At 52.4% G+C, this 27333-nt stretch overlaps 1 protein-coding gene across 1 annotated transcript in view; it reads left to right on the top strand.

Annotated features, from left to right (window-relative positions):
* The window catches only part of PKP1 (plakophilin 1), a gene marked incomplete at both ends in the record, with an annotated part of 48639 nt that overhangs the window by 19934 nt on the left and 1372 nt on the right, over positions 1 to 27333 (top strand). Inside the window, 10 exons of the mRNA XM_080698969.1 lie at positions 13690 to 14084; positions 17533 to 17677; positions 18485 to 18692; positions 19691 to 19868; positions 21211 to 21325; positions 22211 to 22366; positions 23036 to 23212; positions 24638 to 24791; positions 25094 to 25280; positions 25800 to 25884. Of these exons, the coding sequence (XP_080555095.1) occupies positions 13690 to 14084; positions 17533 to 17677; positions 18485 to 18692; positions 19691 to 19868; positions 21211 to 21325; positions 22211 to 22366; positions 23036 to 23212; positions 24638 to 24791; positions 25094 to 25280; positions 25800 to 25884 (1800 nt within the window). The remainder of the gene's footprint in view (positions 1 to 13689; positions 14085 to 17532; positions 17678 to 18484; positions 18693 to 19690; positions 19869 to 21210; positions 21326 to 22210; positions 22367 to 23035; positions 23213 to 24637; positions 24792 to 25093; positions 25281 to 25799; positions 25885 to 27333) is intronic.

Here is a 27333-nt window from a genome sequence, read left to right as displayed (position 1 = left end):
ACCTCAGCCACTGTCCTGTGTGGCCCCTAGTTGGGGAGGGGGAGGGAAGGCCAGGGCAATTTAGCAAAAGGTTCAGGAGATGTTATTGCCAAGGGCTTGGTCTGGCGGTGGCATGGTTTGTGGTGTAGCCAACCCAGGATATGGTCAGCAACAGGTCCTTCTTAGAAAGTCTGAGGCGAGGACTGCTGCCTCCCCTGAGATGACAGAAGCTGGCATCACCTTGATCAATCATCAAGCCTTCACCGTCTCCATTCACTTGGTATAGAGCTCTGGGTCCGTGGCTTCGACAACTACTGCTTGGATTTGTGTACTTGGGGCTCACTTGCTTCCATCCTGACCAGGCATTGAGAGGCTGATCATTCTCTGGCCACAGAGAATAGAATAGTGTCTCCTCTCAAGAAGGAGCTCCAGCTGAGAGGCTGAGACAGGAAGATTGCAGGTTCAAGATTAGTCTTAACAACTTGGCTGGACTCTCAGCAACCTAGTGAGACCCTGTTTCAAAACAAAATATATAGCCGGGCGTGGTGGCGCACGCTTGTAATCCCCGCGCTTGGGAGGCAGAGACAGGAGGATCGCGCAGGTTCGAAGCCAGCCACGCGCGCTGGCATAGGAGACCCTGTTTCCAAATAAAAATGTAAAAATAGGTCTGGGAGTGTAGCCCGGAGGTAGAAGGGCTTCCAGGAACCCCAGTACCACCAAAAAAAAAAAATATATATATATATATATATATATGTAGGGCTGGGGATGTAGCTCGGAGGTAGGATGCCCCTAAATTCAATCCCCAGTGTACCCCCACCCACCCACCCCCACATGCACACACAAAGAAAAGGAAGAAGGGAGCTTCTGGAAGAGCTGGCTATTGCTCCTGCCTCCATATTTCAAGTATAGCCTGTGAAACTTTAGAGGGGGCATTTGAAGAATCATAACTGCAAGTTTCTAAGTTTCTTTATTTTATTCCAGAAGAAATTGTGGGTTTTTGTTGGGGAGGTTCTGACAAAACTGACTTAGCCAACAAGTCTTTAGTTTCCTTTCACTGTAGTTAATAACAATGAACAGTTAAAACAGCACAGGAGAGGATATAATTAACAGCTAAATCATGCAGCACACGCTGGCCTAAACTTCTGCAGGCCTCAGTTTCCCCATCCATAAGTGAAGGGGTGGGCCCAGGAGGTCACCAAGGCTTCTCCCCTACCTGTCATCCCCAGAGTCATGGAGACTTAGTGATGGGGCCCTCGGGTTCCAGATTGCAAGCAAGTGGCCTCAGAGGCTGCCTGAGCCCCACTGTGTTCTCCTGGAACCTCTGTAATTTGCCACTCCTTGAATTAACGTAGCTTCTTGAATATACACAGAGCACTGAGCATACTTTCATCTCCCCCTTGATCCCTCAGCCTCTATGATTAGAAAAGCCAGGTATGGTTACTGCAATTTGAATTGCAGGGAAATTTAGCAACAGATGAGTTCAGGGGCTTGCCCATGACCTCACAGGTAGATTTGGCAGAACCAAGGCCAGAGCCCAGGGAATTTAAGTGAAGACTGAGGGCTGGAAGGGACCAGGAAGGGCAGAAGGAGAGGGGGCCCAGTCTCCCCTGCCCAGGAATAGAAGGGCCCTTGAGCCAAGCCCTGGAGGATTTCCTGGTGCCTCTTTGCTGGTTGGAGAACTTTCCTTTTGTCACTGGGCTCAGAGAGACAAACGCAGCAGCCTTTCCCAAGTGGGTGGAAGAGCCATCCCCACCCTTTGCCAGGGTGAGGCTCGGCTTTCTCCCCCAGGGCCCTGGCAAGTCTCTGCGAGGCCTGCCTGCCCCAGGAGCGCAAGCTCAGCTGGAAAACAAAATGGACTGGGGTGGGGGGTGGTGCACCGGGCCCCAGGTGCAGAGACCTGCAGCAGGGCTCCTCCCCCACCCCACCTTGCGCACCGGGTGTGGCCTGGAAAGGGCTGGGGACTAGGCTGTGACTTCAGCCAAGGCTGAATCAGAGACTGCCAAATGCCAGAAACCTTACATGGCACTCTACAGTTAGGGAAACTGAAGCCCATAGAGGTGAGGGACTGACTGCCCAAGGCCTCACAGCTTGCCCAGTCCCCTGACTCTGTGCCCAGCCTGTGTCTGACCATATTGCACCTCCATCGGCCCTGTGATGTTACCTTTTTTTTTTTTTTTTTCAGAATCATCCTAACAACTATTATTTGTCAAGAAATTACCTCTAAATTTTAGTGTGTTTAATTTGAAAGAAAACCGACTATCACTAAACTCAACTAACCCAAAAAAAAAAAAAATCTTTTGACATAAAGGAAGGCAAACAATGACCTCAATTAATAATAATAAGCAGGATGAAACTGAACGTTACTTAATTCTGGTGAGGCTCGTTCATCTGAGCGGACGCTTCAGTTTGTTTTGCTCAGAACGCACCGGCGCCCACTGAGACTTTCTCGTCCTGGTATTCAAAATGTTAAAAGGGAGAGCTTCCTGTGTGCTCTCATATTAGTTAGTATTAGTATTAGCTCTATTTCCCTGTCTTCAAGTCCCCTGAAGTCACTGCACAGCCACCAGCAGGGCGTGCGTGGCAGCGGCACTGGGGAGATTCTGGGTCATTAGCTAATGGTTCAGGATGATTTCCTCACAGCTGGTCCAGCAGGTCAGGTGGAGGGCTGAGTGCCAAGGAGAAAAGTGCTGGGAGATGCCGCCCCTCGTCAAGGCCGCCAGCCCCAGCCCCACCCAGCTGAACACTTTTTAAATTTTTATTTTATTTGCTACTGGGGATTGAATCCAGGGGCGTTCTACCTCTGAACTACTCCCAGCCCTATTTTTTAATTTTTATTTTGAAACAAGGTCTCACTAGGTTGATGAAAGTCTCACTGCTTGCTGAGGCTGTCCTAGAACCAGCAATCCTCCTGTCTCAGTCATTTTCCATGTACTGGGTTATAAATATGCACCACCACACCTAGCTTATTTTTTATTTATTTATTTATTTTTTGCTGAGGGTCTCATAAAGTTGCTGCCACTGGGCTTGAACCTGCAATCCTTCTGTATGGGCCTCTCAAGTAGTACTGGGATTACAGGTGTGTACCATCACCCTTGGCTGAATAATACTTTTTATGTTTGTGAAACTTAGGATTGAACCCAGGGGCATTCTACCTCTGAGTTACACCCTGAGCTCTATTTTATTTTTTTACTTGAAAACAGGGTTTTGCTAAGTTGCTGAGACCTCGTGAAATTGCTGAGGCTGGCTTCGAACCTGCCATCCTCTTGTCTCAGCTTCCCAAGTACTAGGATTGTAGGAGTGTTATTACCACAGCCGGCCTGATTAGTTATTGTTTGTTTTTTTAATGGAGCACATAAAGGTGATGTTTCTGACAACATTTGAGCCTTTAAAGCCAACCTGGAGGGAAACCTCCAAGCTTCTTCCACATTTATCTCTGGTTCTAATTCACTCTTAGGAGTGCTGAGGGCAGCCAGTGACACATCCCTTCCCCTCTCCCTTCTTGACCACACTGAAGCTTGGAGCATGATGGCCCAGCCCCCTGAGCCAAAGAAGCTCAGCAGGACTTGAGAAGACTCAGGGGTCAGCCTCCCCTGCAGACCTTAGCATGACTCCCTGTGTCCTCAGCACTGTGGGGCATCAGGAGCAGGGTGTGGTTGGAGGGATACCAGTTACAGTTCCCCCTTTAGTCTCATGGTCCTTGCCAGGACAGACACGTTGTCATGGTCACAAGGTCTCCTTACCCACAGGTGTCCCTTGGGGCAGAGGCTCTTGCAGCCTGCATCTTTGGGCAGTAGAATTGTGTTACACAGCTGGGCTCTGCTATTTTCCTTTTCGTTTATTTTGTGGTGTGTGTGTGTGTGTGTGTGTGTGTGTGTGTGTGTGTGTGTGTGTTGCTGCTGGGGATTAAACCCAAGACCTCATGCATAGTAGGAAAGTGTTTTACCACTGAGCCATGCCCTCATGCTCTTCTTAAGCCTCTCCAAGGACCAATCGTCTGACCAACTGGCCAGAGGAGGAGAGGCAGGCACCTCCTAAGTCTGGCTTCCTGGAGAGGGACATTACTGGGAGTCAGGCCAGAGATGCTGGTGGAGTTCCTGAAGAGGGCCCCCTAGAAGACTTTTTTCTTTGGCATTTAGACTTTTTTTATGTTTTTTTTCTTCAGATTTTTTTTTTTTATTGGTGCACTGTATTCATACACCATAATGGGATAAAAAATACTTTTGTAGACATACATGCACACATCGCCCAGTTAGCCCCTACCCGATCCCCACCCCATTCCCTCCCCATCCCTCCTTCCCATGCTTGGCTTAGTGGTTGACATTTAGTATTACAGCAATTTATCCAAAATTAACAATGATAATCTCACATAACAGTTTCATTTGTCTGATGCCAAGATTTTTTAAGTCACCAGACTATGGTGGCAGAGAGGCCAGAGACCCAAGTTTTGGTTCAGGATCTACCACATCTTAGTCTCAGATAATTTGCAAGTTCTCTGAGCTTAATAAACCCACAGAGAGAATGAGGCCATGGCTCTGTGCCCTGCTCAGGTAGGTGATCCGGTGGGAGAGGGGGCAGTGCTGTGAAGCTCCACCAAGATGATCCATAAGGAAACCCTCTGCACACTGTAAAACAATCCCACCTCCACCCACCCTGCCGCTGAGGTGTTGGAGAATATGCACAAGGAACTTCCAAAGATCTTTCCCACCTGAGTCCATCACCAGCATAGTGTGTGTGTCCCATGTTAGAAGGTAGGGAGTACATATGGCTTTGTATATGTGTGTATACACGTATGCACTCAGGTATATGTGTACAGATAAACAACTGCTATCTCCCAAAGGGAAGTTTAGTGACCTAAACACTGGAAGGCTTGGCCAAGTGTCTCTCCCTTCATGTGAATTTCTTAACCATCTAATCAGGATCTAGATTCTTTATACAACTGGGTTTCTAAGAAGCTCTTTGGGGCCAGGTAAGCATCTACCCTGCAGGGTGTCTCCACCATGCAGCCTTTGGCCCTCCTCCTCCTGGGGCTGGGGAACACCTCTGAGCTCAGTGCTCAGTGGCTCAAAGGCCGTCTGACCTCCCTCTGGTATCCTAGCATGGGAAGTCTGGCCCAGAGGTCTCCCTGGCCTGTCATCTAAGACTCCAGGGGTTACTTTATGTCAGGATAATGCCCTCACCTCTCCCTCCCCAGGATGACCCATTACTCAGACAGTTGAGCCAGTTTCTGGGTTAAAAAGCCAGACGCCACGACCTCAGAACATGGAACTCCTAGAAGGCAGGATGATGGGGCTCTATTTGTCTGAGCTCATGGAATAAAGATGGCCAAGGGACAGGGGCCTGTGAGAGTTGCATCTGAAGGGACAGATACGCCTGGGCTTTCCTGTCCAGAAAGAAACAGAAATCCATGTATGAAACCTTGGAAGCCGGGTGTGGTGGTGTACGCTTGTAATCCCAGCATTCAGGAGGCTGAGACTGGAGGATTATGGTTTGGGGACAGCCTCAGCTACTTAGTGAGGCCCTCTGCAACAACTCAGTGAGACCCAGTTTCAAAATAAAGAATAAAAAATAGAGCAGGGGGTGTAGCTCAGAGGTCGAATGCTCCTGGGTTCCACCCCCAGACCCACAAAAAAATAAATAAAATAAAAAAACGAAACCGTGGGTGCTTGTCCCCAGGCCCATCTCAGGAGTGTCAGGAGTGGAGAAAAACCGACTTTCGCAGTGTAGAAGGGGAGCAGTGGGAAGCAGTTCAGAGGATCTGCTCTCTCCTGTAGTCTAGTGGTCAGCAGGGTGAGGGGACAGCCGGGTGCTGTGGCTGGCACAGTTATTGGTTCAGACAGTAGATGTTACTGAGCATCCGCTCTCAGCTGGGTGTCTCTCGATAGACCTCAGGACCCTCTCACGGGCCTGACATCTGCTCACCTGCAAGGAGGACCTGAGGCCGGGAGCCCCAAGATCTTCTTTCACCCCAGAACCCTAACCTCCCTGCAGAGAGGGGCACTTCCCTGGAGACCCACAGCCTGCCATCTAGGGTCCTTTCTCCTTGGCTTCAGTTCTCTTAGGACTTTAGGAAATCAATCCCCAATTATATACAAATGTTGGTCGATACTGGCTGATTGACCTGTGCTCATAGTTTCTCACTATTCTAGCCATTATTAACCAGATCTCTTGAGCCGGGTGTGGTGGCGCACGCTTGTAATCCCAGCACTCGGGAGGCTGAGACCGGAGGATCGTGGTTCGCGGACAGCCTCAGCTACTTAGTGAGGCCCTTTGCAATGCAGTGAGACCCGGTTTCAAAATAAAGGATAAAAAATAGGGCAGGAGGTGTAGCTCAGAGGTCGAATGCCTCTGTGTTCCACCCCTAGACCCGCAAATAAATTAATTAATTAATTAACCAGATCTCTGATAAGGTCTATACTCTCAAGCTGGGCATCAAAACTTACTTTTTTTTTAACATTTTAAAAATTCAAGCCTGGTGTGGTGGCACATGCTTGTAATCCCATTATGTGGAAGGCTGAGACAGAATTGCAGGTTTACTTCCAGCCTCAGCAATTTAGTGAGGCTCTGTTTCAAAATAAAAAATAAAATAGGGCTGGGGGTGTAGCTATGAGGTAGAACGCCCCTAGGTTCAGCCCCCAGTACCCCCCCCACACACACACACAAATTCAGATGGCACCCCCTCTTTCCCTGCCCTGGCTCCAGGCTGTGCCTCTTCTTGGTAGAGAAATTGCTACCAACTCCATCAGCCACAGGCCTTTAGTTCACAAATGCCTACAGGTGGCTTCTGGGGTTGTCTTATTTCTGGGTAGGCATCACCAGTCTCGGGGGCCCAGTGATGGGATGAGGGATGTGCTCCTCCCTGCCTTCGAGGACTCCCCAGAGAGGTTCACACTCCACGCCCTCCTCCGAGGCCAGTCAGGATTGCTCTGCCCAGATGTCAGGGCTTCTGCACAGTGGGGCCGCTCTATCCACACACAGCAGCGTGCCAGGAAATGAGCAGATGCCCTGCCCAGGGTGCGACCCTGCTCCTCAAGAGGAAGCCATGCCCAAGAGACTCAGGGACCCACACTCTCCCTGCTAAAGTCCCATCTTTGTTGACTCAGGCCCCAGTGGCTCCCGTGCTGACTCAGCCTGCCAAGTAAGCAGCCACCCTCCCCCTCTGGGAGAACTCTCCACTCCCTGACCCCTGCTGGGCACTTGCTGGGAGAAGACCTGAACTCTGCAGGCCCCTGGAGAGGCTCAGAGTAGAACAGCCAGCTGCACACGGAGACTAGCTAGCTCCACCTGGTCCCCCAGGTCTGATCCAAGCCCCCGTAAGGTGGAAGAGGGAAGAGGGCTGCTGCTGCAGTCTACTGTGTGAGGACTCCTCCTCTGGGCATTGAGCGGGCAATGGCAGGCACTAGGAAAACAGCAAATGGAACCTGTCCTTAGGGAGCTTTCAGTCAAGGTCCTTTCTCAGGAGCACCCTGGCCATACCCGCTTTCATGAGCAGGGCGTGGGGAGATTGTCTTGCTGGAGATGCCTCTGTCGGGTGCTCTTCTGGGTGCGACTCCCAGGGCAGAGTAGGGTGTGTCCCACGGGAGAGCCGGTTTAGCCGGCCCCACCTCGCTGGCAGAAGCTTCGTTTCAAGATGGGCTAATAGCTGGGGACACAGACACTCTTTTCATCTTGGCCTGCCCAGCACATACCCAGCTCCCAAGGAGCCAGGCAGCTTCTGTCTGATCAGCCAAAACTGGAATAGAACTCTCTAGGCTCAGCCAGCCAGCAGCTGTCACCCAAGTCAGGGGGTAAAGGGATGCCTGCTGCACCGTCATGGCTGACCTAGACTGCGCCATCTTCAAAGGTTGAGCTCACCCTGTCCAGAGCCCTCCTGCCTTCTTAGCAGCTCATTTTGCTTATGGTGGCTCCTCTGTGTTCCAGAGGCCATAGGGATTCCAGTCCTCATCAGTAGCCAAAATATCCAAGCCCAGCACAAATTCTCATGGCCAGTCACAGCACCCCTTTTGAGTGCTCACCATGAGCCCAGCCTTGTTATTACACAATAAAGGGTATCTTTGCCCTGGAGTGCTCCGAGGAATGACAGAAACCTGTATTAGCAACTAGAGAGAAAACAAGACCACAGGCGACTGGGTGTACAGGTGAAGATTCCAACTCTGGGCACTATTGATTGACATCTGAAGGCAGGGCGGGGTTGGGTCAGAGCAGGTTACGTGGAGATGGCAGGTTAGAGCAGAGGCTGGGGAGAAATGTAGGCATTGAAAGCAGGCAGCCAGGCGCTGTGGCGCACGCTTGTAATCCCAGTACTTGGGAGGCTGAGACAGGAGGATTGCGAATTCAAAGCCAGCCTCAGCAAATTAACGAGGCTTTCAGCAGCCTAGTGAGACTCTTTTCAAATAAGAAATAAAATCAGGCTGGGGCTGTAGCTTCGATGTAGAATGTCTCTGGGTTCACTCCCCAGTACCTGGGGTTGGCGGGAAGGCAGGCAGGCAAGGAAAGTGATACCGAATGGAGACGAGATTGAATAAAAGGGGTGTGTTGTGTTGGGAGGGGAAGAGATGGCAGGATAGAGGCTGGGCCTAGGCTGATGAACTTGCTTTGCCAGTAGCAGAGACGCTTCAGGCTTTCCAACAAATCTTGGGTTAATGGAAGCTTTGCTTGAGGAAATGGGAGGTAATGGCATCCGGGACCAGAACCCCAGGGCCCTGGAGGTGCCCAGAAGTAAATTGGGGAGAGCCAGAACCACAGTCTGGACGGTGGGGGTGCAAAAGCAGGAGGCAGAAAGGATTCTCAGGCAGAAGCACGGGACTCCATCACTGTCTAATATAGTTACCTCAGGCAAACAGGAGCTTTCCCAGCTGGGGGCCTTGTCAGGCTACAGGGCTCTCTCCAGCGGAAGGTGACTACATTCAGGTCTTTGAGGCTGAGGATCAAGGTTGGTCCAGTCATCCTTTGGGACTCAATTTCCTTACCTGCAAAGTGTGTGTGTATGTCGGGGTGGGGGTGGGGTGGGAGATGGTGCCCTCTGAGAGCTTCTTGACTTAAGAAGGAATAGCCAGACCTGGTGGCACACACCTATCATCCCAGTACTTTGGGGCTGAGACAGGGGGATTGCGGGTTCAAGGACAGCAACTTCTGGAGGCCCTCAGCAATGTAGCGAGATCCTCTTTCAAAATAAAAAATAAAAAGGGCTAGAGGTGTAGCTCAGGGGTAGGATGCCCTTGGGTTAAATTCCCAGTACCACAAAAGAAAAAAAAAAAAAAAGGAGGAACAGAAAGAGAGGAGAGAAGGAGAGCATAGAGTGTGGGGTTTGAACACCACACTTCTCCAAGAAGGCAGGGGAAAGGGGAAGTAAGTCACAAGATCTAAGTCATTAGCAGAAAGGGGTCTGAAGCAATGGCTAGCTGGGAACACTCCCAGCTAAAGGCCCCCTCCAGCCTGACATTGACTGTAGTTTGGAGAAATGTATTTCTCTGGACACATTCTTGACCTCTACCTGGCTGTCCAGTCCAGGCTCTGGCTGGCTCGGCTCCCAGAAAGTTGAGTTTCTAGTATGGAATGCTCTGATCTATGGACCATCCCACCTGAGGCTGGAATTCCCAAGAGAGTGTGGGATAAAACAGACAAGGGGTGTGTGTGTGTGTGTGTGTGTGTGTGTGTGTGTGTGTGTGTGGCTGTTCTTTGTATGCAAAGAAGAGGAGGCTGCCAGCAGATCACTATCTGGGTGTGTGGTGTGGCTGGAGCCTGGCTTTGGCAGCAAAGCCGTCCCACTCCTGTGGTCACTCGTGCACACTGCCCGTGCATTCTCTTCTGGCTTCAGCTCTTCAGCTCTTCACTGGCACTTGGAAGACAGTGTTTGGAAACCTGAGGGAGGTTTTTACTAGTTGCAATGATTGCAAGGCATTGCTAGCATTTAGGGCCCGAAGGTCAAGGCCACTAAACATCCTGCAAGACTTGGGGCAGCCTGCATAATGAGGAATGGTCCTGCTTTAGGTGCTGACAACCTCCCGGTAGGGAAACACTACACCATTCCAGCAAGGCCTGGCTTCCTTCTGGGTGTGCCATCTCGGCGGGATAGGCACCTCCACTTTCATGAAACATATTTAGATCTGTTGTGTGCCATAGAGGAGACCAGCAAGGGGTTCTTAATACTGCATGTCTTCCCTTCCTGGACCAGGCTGGCTTCCCAGGGCCATCCCCTCATGTGGCAATTTAGTTGGTATGGCCTGAGTGATGGGAAACCTCTGCCAGCTCCTAAAGGTAGCCAGCCCATCCTTGATCTAAGAGTCAGAGGGATACAGGTGTCCCTACAGAAGGAACACTTGTATCATGCACTAAAGCATTGCTCCCTCGACTTCTCCCAGTGACCCTGTTCTTTGGGCACAGTTTTAATCCCAATTGTACAGATGGAGAAACAGACACATTGGGCTTCAGTCACTTGGCCACGGCCACTCCCAGCAGGCAATTGACAGGGCCAGGGCAGTTCTGGCTCCAGAGACTCTGCTTGACCATCAGGTGTGCTAAGTAAGCCCCAGCCACGTGAGCTTGAGGAATACGCCTGGATTCCCCAGACGCCACTGCCATTCCAAAATATAGGTTACAGACCAAAGTTGGGTCTGGGACCATCTGTGCAGGGAGTGCTGATGGCAGCCTGCCTCATCTGAACCTTCAGGGGACCCAGGCACCCTCATGCCATTGAGGGAGAACAGGGACTGGCTGAGAATAAGCTGTTCTCCCGCTTGTCAGAGTGATGGGGAAGGCTACAGTAATAAGATGGACAGACACAGTTGTCTGCAGTCACCAGAGGACAGAGCCCACCAGTGACTCCAGATGAGAAGGTGGGGCTGCCAGGAATGGGTGATGCCATCAGGGTGTGGCAGATGGGAGGGCCTGGAAAATGCAGTCCCACGGGGGCTCCCTGCCTCCCCCGCCCTTTCACTCTTCTGTATGTAGAGCCTGTGCCCGCCCCCTGGGGGCAGCCCACCCTCGCTGGGACTTGCCAGGGCGGCCTGCTGCTGCTTTTCCCAGCACAGGGGAGAAGAGCCCAAAGCCTCTCTCAGGCTTAATCAGCACGATCGTGTCTGTGCTGGGTTTGGGCCAGGAGAGCGTCTGGACTTCTCACCAGGTGTCTGAGATGACGGCCAGGTGTGTCATTTGCTGAGAACAAGGGAGCTCCTTGTTGCCTTTCCTTTTAAGGCTTAGCCTGTGGTTTAGGAGTGCTGAGCTTTCCCTCCAGGCGGCCATCCTGCCACCTCTCTTCTCCTGAGAGGCGAATGAAGAGTGTGGCCCTTGGCTAGAACACTGGAGGCCTCCTTGCAGTTTGCTTGTAATCTGCAAGGTGCCCACTCCATGTCCAAAAGCGCAGAAAATTTCACCTCCTCTGGCCTCTGCTTTGTTATCCTGTATGCCTCTCCCAACCCACACACCAGTACCCTTTCGTGTAGGTTTGATCAGGTTTGGGGAAGAAAATCACACCTGCCTGGGTGCGGGTGAATAAACTCAGCATTGCCCAGGTTAACAGTCTGTGGCTTCTTAGTTTCAGACTCCACTTCTTCTTTATTATAACATCTTTTTTTTTTTTTTTTTTTGCGGTACTGGGGATTGAACCCAGGGGCATTTTACCTCCGGGCTACACCCCCAGCCCTATTTTATTCTTTATTTTGAAACAGGGTCTCACTGAGTTGCAAAGGGCCTCTGTAAGTAGCTGAGGCTGTCCTTGAATCAGGATCCTCCTGTCTCAGCCTCCTGAATGCTGGGATAACAAGTGTGCGCCCGGCCAGGCACCACTGATAACTGGCAGCTTCACACCCGGCCTTTCTGAGCTTGAACCCCATGTGCTTCCTGCTCTCTGATTCCCTGCAGAGTTGAAAAAGGACCTGGCTGAGGGGCGGTGACTGCCCAGTTCTGTGAGGCTAGTTCCTGAGCGAAGGGGAATTGCCCAGTGACCTAATGAACACGAACACACACACACACACACACACACACACACACACACACACATCTCTCTCCCCCATTTATATTTATGCTCTGTTTCTCTCTCTCTCTCTTCTGTCTCTCTCTCTCTTACTCTCTCCCCTCTCCTCTCTCTCTCTCTCTCTCTCTCTCTCTCTCTCTCTCTGGGTGGGGCAGGCAGTCTCCAGGCTGGACTTGGCCCTGGCTCATCCCGGCAGAGGTGAGTCCCACGTCGGCACCTGCATGGAGACATTTTATCAGGCTCGATGTTGATCCTCTAGTCTGAGAACAAGTCCCAGCAGGCCAGACCCTCCAGCTTGCGAACTCCTGGGAAAGTCCTCCTCGGACGGTTCTGTCCCAGAGCCGATTCCCACCAAGGCCCTGGAGGACCCTCCCGTGGAGGCCAATCCCCCACTGGGCTCGCACAGATGCTTAGGGGCACCTCCTTGTCCACGGCATGTTTCTCGATGGATTGAGCCTCTCGCCAGCTTCTCCCTCCTGCCAACCTGATGAAGTCCAGAGGCCTGCCCCTTGCCCTGTGCTGCAGCCCCTAAGGCCCACCTCCATGCACCAGGGGGCCCTAGCAGGCTGCTTCTTATGCCAGGGAGCCCAAGGAGCAGGAGTGTTGTCCTTTGGTCTTTGAAGGTTTTCCCTAGAGGACCTATTACCAGGAGGAGGAAGATAAAGAGTGTAGCAGAAAAGAACAGCAGCAAACAGTCCTGGCTGGAATTGCAGTTTCTGGGCATTGCCTGTGAGGGAACAAGGAGCATGGCTGTCTGAAACTGCTGGTGTCTGGGAGTGGCCTGAGGGCCAAGGTGTCTGGGATGGGCCAAGGGCTCGAGACACAGCACAAGTCCTGGCTTCGCCCTCACTTTCCCAAGTGAAACCTGTTGGAAGGCCCTCTCCACTCTGGGTCTACACCACCCCTCCTGGGAGGTAGCCGAGTGGCTATCACATTGTCTCGACTGCATCCCCACAGCAGGAAGGACATTTTACAATGCCACCCAATCCCCACTTGATGACCACAATGCAATGCGTCTTTACTAGTGTACTGCACTCCGCGTTTTATGCTTCTAGATATATTATTCAATTTTATATACTGGGGATTGAGTCCAGGAGTGTTCCAACTCTGAGCTGAACCCTCACCCTATTTTTTTTTTTTTTAAATAGAGTCTTACTAAGTTTCTAAGGGCCTTACTAAGTTACCGAGGCTGGCCTCAAACCTACATTCCTTTTGTGTCAGCCTTATAAGTACTAGACTTACAGGTGTGTTCCATCACACCCAGCTCAATTCTTTATTTTTATATTTATTTATTTATTTATTTATTTAGCGGTACTGGGTATGGAACCCAGGGGCATTCTACCTCCAAGTGACACCCCAGCCCTGTTTTTCTATTCTTTGTTTTGAAGCAGTCTCACTGAGTTGCAAAGGGCCTCACTAAGTAGCTGAGGCTGTCCACGAACTGTGATCCTCCTGTTTCAGCCTCCCAAATGCTGGGATTACAAGCATGCGCCATCACCCGGATCTCTATTTTTAATGACATTGAGTATAACCTGCTAAATGAGCATCCTAATTCATGATAGGTCACAATCTGGAGTTTGAAAAGTAATATAGCAGATGATGGCTAAAGTTCCTCTCTGACATTTTGGGACTCTGAACATTATTATAGGGGCCAGGGGTGGGCTGTATCCCAGGTCAAGCCAAATCCAGATCCCCCATCAGGATGTTTGACTGACTGAGCCTTTCCCCATCTCCCTGTCCAGATCTACAACGGGACCCTCAAGCGGGAGCCTGACAACCGACGCTTCAGCTCCTACAGCCAGATGGAGAACTGGAGCCGGAACTACCCTCGTGGCAGCTGTGCCACCACCGGAGCTGGCAGCGACATCTGCTTCATGCAGAAAATCAAGGCAAGCCGCAGCGAGCCTGACCTCTACTGCGACCCGAGGGGCACCCTACGCAAGGGCACGCTGGGCAGCAAGGGCCACAAGACCACCCAGAACCGCTACAGCTTTTATAGCACCTGCAGCGGCCAGAAGGCGGTCAAGAAGTGCCCCGTGCGCCCGCCCTCCTGCACCTCCAAGCAGGATCCAGTGTATGTGCCACCCATCTCTTGCAACAAGGACCTGTCCTTTGGCCACTCCAGGGCCAGCTCCAAGTGAGTACTGCTGGGCTGGGGTGGGGGCCGGGTGGGGGGCAATGCAAGGCGCTCCAGGGAGATAGGAGAGGCTTAGCCTCTGTCTACACTCCACTTTTGCCACGTCGGAGTTTCTGGCCTGATGGCCCCAACCTCAGCGGGTGCTCAGTGTGAAAGGCACATGGAGCATTTGCAGGAAAATCATGGACCTGGAGAATATTACGTTAAGTGAAATCTTCCAGTCTCAGAAAGTGAAGGGTCATATGTTTTCTCTCATATGCGGAAGCTAGGGAGTATTCAGGATGCCAGAAGGTCTTATAGTAATAGAGGAGAAACTCCAGTGGAGCCAGGGAGGGAGTCTAGGGAAGGCATGGCGGGGAGAGAAGGAATCACGTCTGTTGACATTTGTATGTATGTGAGAATACCAATGCCAGCCTCAGTACCCTGTATGGGGAGGAAGGAGTGGGGAGGTAGCTGGGAAAGGAAAGCCCACCGAATGCTGTGTGCATGCATGTCACTGTCACTGTGAATTACATGATGATGGGAGACTATAATGCACCAATAAAACTTAAAAAAAAAAAAGCAGGCAGAACCTAGATGCTGAGTCTCTACTTTTAAATGTCATGGGTTATGAACGGAGGGAGGCTACCTAGAGGAGCTTAGGGAGGTGGGCGTTTCTCAGAGAGTGTTCTTCTCACCCGCAACATCAGCACCACCTGGGAATGTGACAGAAGGGCTCATTCTTGGGCCCCAAGAGTCCTACTGATGCAGAGACACAGGAAGGAGCTCTTCAGTGCTTGTTCCAACTGGCTCCCCAGGCCCTCACAGTGGAGTCTGAGAACGTCTGGTCTTTGTAACATGTTGATTTCAATCCATGTTCTGAAAGCACAAAAGAATATGCCCAGGTGTAGACCCTGGGAATAGAGAGGGTTATAGGATATGTTCTAAGATGGGTACATCCAAAGAATAAATAGGACAGATAGACATAAAACCCAAAGGACATGATCTAATGCGAAGGAACAGAGCACAGCTCCTGTCCATGGGTGATGAAGAGCCATTGCCCAGCTGGAATGAAGAAGACCCAGGAGGCTGGCCTGTAATGAGCCATAGGCGGGGCTGGGGATGTGCCTCAGTGGTAGAGCTTGCCTAGCGTGAGTGAGGCTCTAGGCTCCATCCTCAGAGCCATGGCCACAGGGTGTGAGTGACCCTGAACCTGACCTTCAGGTCTCAAGGCGTCATGAACCTTTAAACCTTCAAACTGTTCTTTATCACCTAATGATCGTTATTTCTTGATTTGGCAAATATTTGCTGAGCAATTACTACTTGCCAGGCTCTGTGGTAAGTGCAGGGACACAGCTGTGGACAGGAGATCTCAGAGCTACTCTGGAGCTACACAATTAACTATTTCATTGAGCCCCAAGGTCTTTGCATTCCTCATCTTTAATCATCACAATCGCTCCAGGCAGGAGCTAGGAATATTCCTAAGGAGGTAAAGAGATGTGACACACAGATGATTATATATATATATATATATATATATATATATATATATATATATACCCTCTGCTCTTTCCTACCATGCTGTTCTGAGAAGAACCCCACTATAGAGTGAGCTGCTCCTACTTGAAGGCCATAAGGTATATGTAGGTTTATTTGCAAAAGGAATAAGAAATCTCTCGCGGGGCGTGGTGGCACACGCTTATAATCCCCGCGCTTGGGAGGCAGAGACAGGAGGATCGCGCAGGTTCGAAGCCAGCCGCGCTGGCTTGAGAGACCCTGTTTCCAAATAAAAAAAATATAAAAATAGGTCTGGGAGTGTAGCCTGGAGGTAGAAGGGTTTCCAGGAACCCCAGTACCACCAAAAAAAAAAAAAAAAGAAAGAAGAAGAAAAAAGAAAAGAAATCTCTCTACCTTGGAGACGGAACAGGGCAACATCTGGTTCCAATCAGGAGCCCTCAATAGAGGGCCTAGGTGAAATATGGAGGGTTTGAGTAATAGGCCATTTAGAGGTGACATTTGATTCGTAGGTACACAGTGACATTCTCTCAGTGCAGGGCAGGGGTGCTATTAAGCCAGTGTCAGAGAGCTCTGCCCCTAGGGTGGTTTTCCAGCAATGAAGTTGGATCACCCTAGGTAAAGCTGTGACTATTTATTGAGTGACTACCATGGCAAAACATGAGTCTAGTACAAATGAAGAGAGTACTCCCTCTATCCATGATGAAGGGTGAACACGGGGAATGGCTGGGAGGGTCTTTGCCCTGCGTGACCTCTGTGTCTCTTTTGGGAGGTGCACACGCTCAGGTAGAAAGGGTGCCTGTGGCTCGAGCCATAGGAGCTGGAGGGTTTCTATAACAAAGGTTCCCTTCCCTGGAAGGCTTTGCAGAAAGGAGACGGCCCTGCTGCCGCAGACCCTCAGCAGGAGCTGTGCAAGAAGTGACAGTGGAGCCTGATGGTTAAGTTAAAACATACAACTTCTGGCTTTGGGCTCTTGGCCTTTTTCTATGGTTTGACTTAACTCATGGCCTTGGATTTTGGTCTGATTGAACTTGAGACTGTGGCACAGAGACGCTTCTTATGGCTGCTGAGCTAGGGAATGATATGGGGATAGAATGTTAGAACCACATCTTTGATTAAAGTCGGTAACGTGTTCAGTAGAGGCACTTGGAAAAAAGATCCAGCTATGGGGTTCTCTGGTGACCATCCCCAAAGAGTGAGACTGATCAGGAAGAAAGTATTAGATGTGAGGGTGGGAAGAAAATGTGAGGATTTTTGTGTAAGAAATCCAAATGGAAGCTGGGTGTGGTGATGCACAATTGCAATCCCGGTACTTGGGAGGCTGAGACCAAGGAAGATCGCAGGTTGAGACCAGCCTGAGCAACTTCACAAGGTTCCTCAGCACCTTAGCGAGACCCTATTTCAAAATAAAAAATAAAATAATGCTAGGGGAATAGCTTTGGGATAGAATGCCTTTCGGTTTAACCTTCAGTACCAAAAGCAAAAAAAAAAAAAAAAAAAAAGCCAGCTGGACTTAGGGATGGATGAATGGATGGATAGATGGACAGATTGATGGACAGATGGAATGGATAGGTACACAGCCATTCTGGTCCATTTTCCTAGTTATCAGGCACATACAGGACACATGGAGGACAGGTGGAGAGGTTCCCCTCAGAGAAGAAGGTGGAGCTTTGCTCGCTGCAGAGTTTGCTGACCTGCTTGGGCCTTAACCCTTGACCAGGCCCTCATTGCAGCCAATGTTCCCACAGTGGGAAAAGCCCAGTGAGTGAGCCTGTCCCTTCTTTGAGGCAGCTGTTCTCCAGGGGCATTCTCCAAAGGGACCTGAGCCTGCCTTGTTTGGGCTCTTTGAGGAAAGACAAGACTGTAGCTGCCAGTGTGTGCAGGAAAAAATTCTGAGCTCGCTCACCAGGGACCAGCTCACCCTGTAACACACCCCACTGCCCGCTCCTCCCAGGATCTGTAGTGAGGATATCGAGTGCAGCGGGCTGACCATCCCCAAGGCTGTGCAGTACCTGTGCTCCCAGGATGAGAAGTACCAGGCCATCGGGGCCTATTATATCCAGCACACCTGCTTCCAGGATGAATCTGCCAAGCAACAGGTATGCATCTGCACACTTTCCTCCTGGGTGGGCTGGGGTGGAGCCTGGGCACATCAGCTTGACCCTGCATTTGGAGACGGATGGGGCATTTATAGTTAGTTCCTTCTTGTACTGCCCAGCTGCCAGGAGTAAGGAGTGCCTGATGGACATAGGCAGGTACATTTCATCCACTGGTCATAGAAGCCATGTGGTCCATGGTAGCAATGTGGTCAACAGAAATCCCCTTCCTTTAATTGCAATAAGGAGCATGACTGTCCCCTCACCTTCTTGAGTTCTCTCTCTCTCTGTATTATGGTGGGAAACAGGGCTTCTTTGTGCCTCCCAGCCTTGGCTAGCAGGGGAGGACAGCACCTCCAGACTCTAAGACAGCCCAAGGATGTCATGCCACAAATGGGTTAGTTTGCATTGAAGTTTCTACCGTAGGAGAAACAGTTTCCATGGGAGCATCTCTTATGCCTGTGTTCTGCCTTAGGATTTTGAGGTGTATATATACATACATACATTTTCCCATCTGGCCTTCACTACCAAACTCCAGAGGAGGAAAATAGGGCTCAGGAAAGACGACTGACTTGCTAAGAGTCTCCCAGCTGGAATGTGAGAAAGCTCGAATCTGAATCCAGGTCTTTGGGCTTCTGGACTGGATTAGTTACCATTACCTTGTGCTACTTATATATTTTGGTTGACTTGTATGTTTCTGAACTGAAAGGAGATTCTTTTGTATGGTCTGAGAGAACCCCATTTTGAGCAGAGACTGTTTGGCTCAGCCTCACCTCCCTTGACTAGGCGACCTGGCAAATCTTCCCACAGGTCTATCAGTTGGGAGGCATCTGCAAGCTGGTGGATCTCCTCCGCAGCCCGAACCAGAATGTCCAGCAGGCTGCAGCAGGGGCCCTGCGCAACCTGGTGTTCCGGAGCACCACCAACAAACTGGAGACCAGGAGGCAGAACGGGATCCGCGAGGCTGTCAACCTCCTAAGGAGAACTGGGAGCACGGAGATCCAGAAACAACTGACTGGTAGGACTCCCAGCGTGGCGAGCCAGGGAGGACTCCAGCTGGGGTGCAGGCCAGTGGTTCCAGGCCAAGCTTAGGCACAACTGTGCAGGTCTGGCTGGGCCAAAATCCTGGAGTGTTTATGGCACTGGCCTTGGCCAGACTTGTACTGTTCATGTGACTCTTGTGGAGCACATACCCATAGGAGAACATGTCTTTATGTGGCTAGAGGGCCCGGGAAGGAAGGTTGGTATACAGCAGGCCCTGGAATTTGCAGGTGCTGGGGAGAGAGTGAGGCTGGTGGGGGCAGGGTTTAATAGGTGTTAAGCACCTACCCCATGTTAAAAAAAATATGCAAAGCAGCTGGGTGTGGTGGTGCAGGCCTGAAATACCAGTACTTGGGAGGCTGAGGCAGGATGATTACAGGTACAAGGCCAGCCTCAGCAATGTAGCAAAACTCAGCAAACCTAGTGAGACCCTGTTTCAAAAAAAAAAAAAACTAATAAATAAAAAGGGCTGGGTGGAGGTGTATCTTGGAGGTAGAATACCCCTAGGCTCGTTCTCCAGTCTCCAAAAGAAAAAATATGCAGAGCATGCAAAGGGGGGTACAAGATAGAAAAGTCACCATGAGGACCTTGAACTGAACTGGGAAGAAGATGCCATGTGAATAACAATTGAAAAGTATCTCCGAAATGACTTTCAGATAGAAAGGGGAGACCATTAGAAGATTCTGAATGTTAGAATTTATATTAGAAACTATTAATCGACTATATTTTGGTTACCTTCCATGTATGTAACTGTGACCTAAACAGAACTCTGAGATGTTTCCAACCCTCAAAGTCTTACGATCTAGTAAGGATGTTGAGAATGGACCCACAAAGTCAGACAATGGACTGATAGATCAAGCCCACCCAGAGTATCCTTTTGCTAGAAGAGCCTAGGCTAGGGCTGGCGCTGTGTCTCCAGGTTTTTCTGAGCCTGTGCATGTTGAATTGATCATTTCTAACCCCTTTCACCCCCAGGGCTCCTCTGGAACCTGTCGTCCACTGATGAGCTGAAGGAGGAGCTGGTGGCTGATGCTTTGCCAGTGCTGGCCGACCGGGTCATCATCCCCTTCTCGGGCTGGTGTGATGGCAACAGCAACATGTCCCGGGAAGTGGTGGACCCTGAGGTCTTCTTCAATGCCACAGGCTGCCTGAGGTGAGAGAAGGCGGCATGTGAGTCTTTCTGCTCCGGCCCCAGGTCCATCTCGGGCATCACTCGGCCAGGGCAGAGAACAACATCCAGCCTGGCACTGGCTCTGGTGGGCTGGCTCCAAGACAAGAGCCCAGGCAATTGCTGTCTTACCTGACTGGATAAGACTCATCTTATTCATCTCCTCTGAGAGCATGCGGTGGGCACTAATTAGGAATCTCAGAGTAGAAATGCCTGCATTTGAATATACAAACTGGTTCCACCATTTCTTCCTCCTCCACCCTCGGAAAAATGTGTTTCTTGTACTATCTTGAAGAATGTTCTTTTAGACAAAAGTCTACTGATGGGCCGCTCATGAGTCACCTCCCAGCTGCCAGTGCTAAAACCATTTGCCACGTTTATTGGCATGAGGGTGGCCCTGCAGTGCCCAGAGTTTCCAGAGTTCCACACCAGGGTGTGGCATAGCCCCAGGGGTTGATGAAGGAGGGGTCTGAGGTGCTCCTTCTTGGGGCAGAGGTTTACAAGCTGGGGGTGGGGTCTGCTGCAGTGGGGTCTGCTGCAGAGTTTGAAACTGTAGAGCAAGATTCCCCTGCAGGGTCATACCTAGCTCTGATGGGGTTCATCTCCCTCAACTCCTGAGAAACCCCTGGAGTGGAGGAGGGACATGTGCTTCTGTGTTTCAACTTGTGCTTCTGCAGCCTCTAGCAGCAGCCTCCTCCAGAGAGGCTGGGGAGATGAAGCCAATGTAATTAAGAACTTTATGGGGTTGCAATCCTGCTGGGAACACACACACACACACACACACACACACACACACAGCAGAAGGGCTCACATTGCTTGGGAAGATACTCCCCGGGCCAGGTGAAATAGGTGCATGTGTTCGCCAGGTGAAACCTGCTGGGTCCCACTTCCTCACTTGGCACTCAAGAGCCTCTTGCTGCCCCACAGAAGGACCTGCAGGCCAGAGCTTCCAGGGCCTGTCAGCCAGTGGTCCTGGTGGTGGTGTTGGCCAGGCTGCCTTCTATGGTGATACCACTGAGCATCATAAAGTCATGGCCTTGGGGACTAAGTGGACAGAAAGAAGGGTGAGAAGAAGTGAGTTCAAAAGAGACCCCATTTCAACCTAGGCCAGGGCTGGGCAGAATTGGCCAAGTGACTTTTCTTCCCTTTTCGTCACTTTATCCCTCTTCATTTCTTTCCCCCTCCTCTTCTCCTTCTATCCTCCTCCTACCACAACCTCCCCCACAACTGACCTGTCTGCCCGCTCTCCCCTCGCCCTCTGGCCCCCACCTCTGCCCCTTGTGTCCCAGACGCTCTCTCCTCTCACCCTCTCTGCTCTCACCCACAGGAACCTGAGCTCGGCCGATGCAGGCCGCCAGACCATGCGGAACTACACGGGGCTCATTGACGCCCTTATGGCCTATGTGCAGAACTGTGTGGCAGCCAGCCGCTGTGATGACAAGGTGAGAGTGGCCCCCTGCTGGCACCTCACCCTCTGGCCCCAGCCTGCTCCCTATCCAGAGCTGCCAAGGCCAGGGTCTCGTTGGAATCAGCAAAGCCATACCCCCCAGTTCTGATTCTCACATCTCTCCCCCAGACACCAGGAGTCAGGGATGTGCTTTCTGGGTGCCTTTGAGCCCTGTGTTAGTGACAGGACAGGAGAAGAGAGTCTGGTGCAGCGGAGGAGGCTCTGGAGGCAGGGCATGGCACCCAGAGAGGGCTCTGAGGCCGCACTGATACTAGTGGTGCTGAATCCCACCCACAGCCCTGGGGACCCACACTGGTGCTTGCAGGGTCTTGAGGTCCCTTCTGAGCTAAGACTCCTGCCACTGCTGTCCTCCCTCTAGCCCTCTCTGGACTTTGGGACCCACCAGCATAAACAGAAGGGACACATCGTAGAAGGAAGGGACACCTGGCTGAGATCCTTTGAGATCCTTTGAGATCCTTAGAAGAGAAGGCTATGTGGCCTGGTTCTAGTGGGCAGCATCCCCTATACCATGTTTTTAAATAATTTCAATCTGTGATTGATTAAATCCATTGATATAGAACCCCAGGATACAGAGGGCCAACCATATACTCTTCCCAATAACCCAGTGAAATGATTTTAGTCCCATTTTACAACTGAGGAAGCTGAGGCCCATAAGGGTAAGGCAGGTCACTCAAGTTCAAACAGCCAGTTAATGATAAAGCCAGGGTTCAAACCCAAGTCCCAGAAGCGTCTCTCCCAGGGAGACCATTCCAGACCAAGGATGCGGCTGACCTGGGTGCTCACGGCTCCTGATGCTACTCTGGTTGGTCAAGTGAGCCCAGGAGCCTGGCTGAGGTGCCTGCTTCTGCTTGCTCCCCAGTCTGTGGAGAACTGCATGTGCATCCTGCACAACCTCTCCTACCGCCTGGACGCTGAGGTGCCCACCCGCTACCGCCAGCTGGAGTACAACACCCGCAATGCCTATACCGAGAAGTCCTCCACTGGCTGCTTCAGCAACAAGAGCGACAAGATGATGGTGAGCAGGCCCCTGCGCCCCACCAGGCACACTGCCTGTCTGCCTTCTCCCTGGCCCTCCTGGGCAGCCTTGGGCGACAGCGCCCGACAGAGCCACGGGCTTGGATATGTGCTGTGCTCCCAGGCTGGCGAGAGCACACTCCATCTCACACACAGAGGGGGCTGTAAGAGCCTGACCACCCCCGAGGCCAAAACCTCTAGCCCCTTCCTGCAAGTCTCAGGCTCTCTGTCTTCTTGCTGAGCCCTAAGGAATGGGGGACAGATGGAAGGTACTGTGGAGGCGAGACTAGTGATCTCTTCTGGATATAATTATGAAGGTCCAGGGCAGGTCGGTCCCACATTCCGACTAGAGAGGGGATGAGGTATCTTGCTGTGAGAACCCCAAGCAGTATCTCAGAGCTGGAAGGCCTGGGCCAAGGCCACCCTGGTGCACCTCCTGGGACACAGGAACTCTGCCCTGGAGACAGGCCCTGGGATGATGGCTGCTCCCTCATTCTATAGCATGCTGGGGTGCACAGAGGAGAGGCCAGGGGGGTGTCCCCAGGCTTATCCTCAGTCCTCAGTCCCTCCTGCCAGGTACCACAACCCAAGGTTGGGGAAAAGGGCAAAATGCTTCCGTTGCGCCCCCTCCCCGCCCCACAAACCACACTGATTGGCTCTTTGTCCTCAGAACAACAACTATGACTGTCCCCTCCCTGAGGAAGAAGCCAACCCGAGGGGCAGCAGCTGGCTGTACCACTCAGACGCCATCCGCACCTACCTTAACCTCATGGGCAAGAGCAAGAAAGATGCCACATTGGAGGCCTGCGCAGGCGCCCTGCAGAACCTGACGGCCAGCAAGGGGCTGGTGAGGAACCCTCCCGCCGCCCTCCCCGCTTCTCCAGCCCACACTCCAGGGCCTGCGGCACCCTGCTTTGCCCAGCTGTCCATCCCTGGCCAAGTGTGTTAGACCCAGGCTCCGAGATTCATACTGCAGACCTGAGCAGAGCACCTAGTGTATGCAAGGCCCTGGGCTAGACGCTGGGGAGGTGACGAGGGCCAAGATACCTGCCTTCTGGGAACTCCTGCTGGCCTCTGTTGGAACCCACTCTCCCCTTTGCCTCGTGTTCCTGTCCCTCACCACCCCGCTGGCCTCCTGGGATCTCCCTGGGACAGGGGATGGGGAAGAGTGTGTTTGGCAGGAGGAGTCTCCACTGGTGAATTAACAGAGGTAGAAAAAGATTCTGGGGCAGAGCCAGGCACAGAGGAAGATATGACTGAATTAGTACAGGTTTTGAGGCCAAATACAGTTTTGGGGACATCATGGTATGGGGCGGGGGTTATAGGAGGTCTGTTGCAACCAAAAGGAGCTTAGCAGGGCAGCTGGCTTTTCCAGCTTTAACCGGAACGAAAGAGAATGAGGTAGTAGTGTCACAGTGAATTGAGGGGAAAGAAAACTCTGACTGAGGGGAGGAAGCTGGGGCTTCGAGGAACCATGCTGCCCTGGACCAGCTCTCGCCTGGATGGCTTTGGGAAGGCTTACCTGCTGCCCTGAGCCCAGGCCTGGAGGCACACCAAGGGCAAGTGACAAGATGGCCCAGCTGCCCTGTGAAGCCCTGGGCCCGGCTCTCAGTGCCGGTGTTCACGACGCACCTTTGACACTGAAGCTGAGTGGCCATGGAAGAAGGGACGGGAGGGCAGGACACTACGTGGAACCTAAAGCCCTTTTGCCTTGGGTGTTGCTTTGAGGCGTAGATAAGCCAGCTGGCTGACCTCTGGGGAACCCCAGTTGCATCTCCATGCGGGCCCAGCTCTCTCTCATCCATCTCTGTCTCGGGCAAGCCCTGGACAATTGCAGAGGCAGGGAAGTTAGAAGAAGAGGACCGGCCCTTTTTTAACTGACAAATGTCCTAGAACGTGCAGTTCCATGTGAGCAGATACTGTAGGGACAGGTGAGGCGAGGAAGCAGAGCTGAGACGCTGGGTGAGGAGTGGATGCTGTCCCTGGTCTAGAAGTTGACTCTGGGTGCCCATGAGTGAGAGCAATGAGATGTCTCTCCCCACCCACCTGGCTGCAGGTTGTCCCCACGAGGGCAGGGAGCAGGGGCTGTAGGGGTGCACATGAGCCTGCGTGTTCTGTAGTCACCTGGTGTGAGCAATTTTTCTGACTCTGCCCATGTTTCCAGTATGGAAGAGAAAAGGCTCTGTGTCTCTGTGGGGTTGTCTGCCCCCTTTGCCCGGCATGGTGCATGGGAAGCCACAGGCCACCTCCTTCCTGGGCCCTTCTCTCGTAGATGTCCAGTGGCATGAGCCAGTTGATTGGGCTGAAGGAGAAGGGCTTGCCACAAATCGCTCGCCTCCTGCAATCGGGCAACTCGGATGTGGTCCGGTCGGGGGCCTCCCTCCTGAGCAACATGTCCCGCCACCCTGTGCTGCACAGAGCGATGGGTAAGAGTGCCACACCTCCCCCTCCAAGCAGGACATGCAGACCCCCAACCCACTTTCCAGAACCTGCTGGAAGGGCACCCTCCAACTCTTCCCTGGGGCATGCATCCTGAGAAGCTGGCCGGGTGGGGTGAAGATGGGAGGGGGCAGGTCCCTGGGAGGAGGGGAGCAGGTCTGCAGAGGTCCCATCGCGTGGGAGCTGACATGGGGTCCTGAGGGCAGCCCAGGACTGGGGTTCAAAAGGAACTCCTCAGCCCCTCCCTCACTCCACAACCCTGACATGTGCCCATTCCTTCCCCTCCCAGGGAATCAGGTATTCCCGGAGGTGACCAGGCTCCTCACCAGCCACACTGGCAACACCAGCAACTCCGAAGACATCCTGTCCTCAGCCTGCTACACTGTGAGGAACCTGATGGCCTCGCAGCCGCAGATGGCCAAGCAGTACTTCTCCAGCAGCATGCTCAACAACGTCATCAACCTGTGCCGCAACAGGTGGGCAGGAAGGGCATGGGTGCCCACATCACAGCCCCGTGCGCAGCAGACACACGCATGGAACAGGAAAGCACCCGGTGCCCGGGAGGCAGGGGTGGAGGAGGCCCGATGGGAAGGAAGTTTAGAAGCCAAGAGTGCTATGGGGCTGTGGCTCCAGCCTCCAGGACAGGGGGTAGAGCCGGCACTTGTTGGCTGGGGGGCTTGTGAGGATACTGGGTCCTCAGGGTCAGCAAGAGGCATGGTGTAGCAGACCCAGTTGTGCAGGGACCTTATTCTGCTCCATGGGGCTCCTGGCACAAGGGCTGTGGCACTGGAGTGAGGCCATGACCAGCTCACAGCACCTAGGGTCCTCTGGGTGGGCACAGGTGTGAGGCCCATGTCCACTGTAGCGCAGGGCCGTCTCTCATGTACTCCCAGACCTCCACGCCTGTCTCTGAAACCTGGAAGGGAAGTGTGTGGGGGGGTTCCTCTTGTCCCTCCTGTAGTCTCAACTCACAAATGCACTTCCCACCTGCCCAGTGCCTCACCCAAGGCTGCCGAGGCTGCCCGGCTCCTCCTCTCTGACATGTGGTCCAGCAAGGAGCTGCAGGGTGTCCTTAGACAGGTAAGAGCCCCCGCCAGTCTCCCCTCCCCACACTTGCCCTGAACTGAGGTCTCAGTGGGTCAAGAACTGGGAGGCAAGGGGGCGAGCCGCACCTGGTCAGCGAGACCTGCACTGGAGAGCTGAGTGGCTGAGTCTGCGGGGCAACGAGCATGATCAACGCTCTGATCACATCCCTGGGTACCGGATCCACTGGGGCATGGGAATGTGGAAAGAAGAAGAAATGTGCAAGGATCTCAGGATGGAGTCATTTAGGAGGAAAGTGAAAAGCAGGGTCACAAAACTCCTTCAATTTCAGGCTAAGGAGTTGGGCCTTCTGCCCTCGACATTGGAGAAACCATTGAGTTTTAGACTAGAGGGTCTCATGGTGGAAGCAGCCCTGGAAAGGGCTAATTCCGCACCAGTTAGTGAAGTAGAGTGGCCCCTGGGGGCTGCCGTGCCCATGGCATCCATTCTTTGGGCTGGGACGTAGGCAGTGAAGAGGCAGAAATAAAGGGCAGGAGGCAGGGAGTCTGCCGTGCCCATGGCATCCATTCTTTGGGCTAGGATGTAGGCAGTGGAGAGGCAGAAATAAAGGGCAGGAGGCAGGGAGTGGAAGAGTGAGGCAGTAGGCTGGAGGTTTCAGCTTGGAGATATTGCAGTTGCCTTGACACAGGGCAGTTGGCAAGAGCTGGAGAGGGCTCTGCGGTGGGAGTCAGAGGCTGGGTCTGGATGACTTGAGTAGGAGTCGAGCAGGTATGGAGTGGGACCCTGGCAGAGAGGCCAGAGCTGAGTACAGAGTGGTGATACCACAAAGACAGCCAAGACCCTCCTGGGGCCCAGGTCTGAGGAGTAGCCTTGAGTCATGCAGACCCTTGCTGGGGGGCCCAGGAGAAGGAAGGGCTGGAGAAGCAGGGACGTTGAGCAAGGTTCCCAGGAAAGGAAGACCTTGTGGGCGAGACAGCTCTGAGGCCAGGAGGGCAGCAGCTCCTGGTGCTATGGGGGAACAAGAGGGATGCGAACCAGAAAGGCTCTGCATCTTTCTGGTGATGCAGAAGTCTCTAGAGACCTCTAAGCAAGGGGAGTTTGGTGGCTCCTGCCACAGTGGGTGGGGCAGGGACCGAGGGGCTACTGAGGGGAAGTGCCGCTCACTGCAATTCAGCCCAGAAGGGAAAGAGACAGACGGCAGAGAAAAAGACCTGTTATAGACAGAGGGTACCTAGCATTTTTGTTTTGAGGAGAGGCAAGCAAAGGAAAGGAAAATGAAGCGGATGGAGGGTGAGGAGCACCTGGTGGCCAACCTGGGTGTAAGGAGGTACAGCTCTCCTCCCGCACAGAAGGGGATGATGGACCAGGACGCCACTGTGGTCCAAGGTGGTTGGGAAATCAGAAGGTAAACAGCAGCCCTCGTTCTCCATTTGGCAATCTACTGCTCTCTTCCAGAAATACCACCATGAGGGTGGGCTTGGCCAA

Source organism: Muscardinus avellanarius, assembly GCF_963383645.1.
Source record: "Muscardinus avellanarius genome assembly, chromosome: 7".
Classification (NCBI taxonomy): Eukaryota; Metazoa; Chordata; class Mammalia; order Rodentia; family Gliridae; genus Muscardinus; species Muscardinus avellanarius.
Note: the sequence above shows the minus strand (reverse complement) of the source record. Positions and strands in the feature narration are given on the sequence as shown.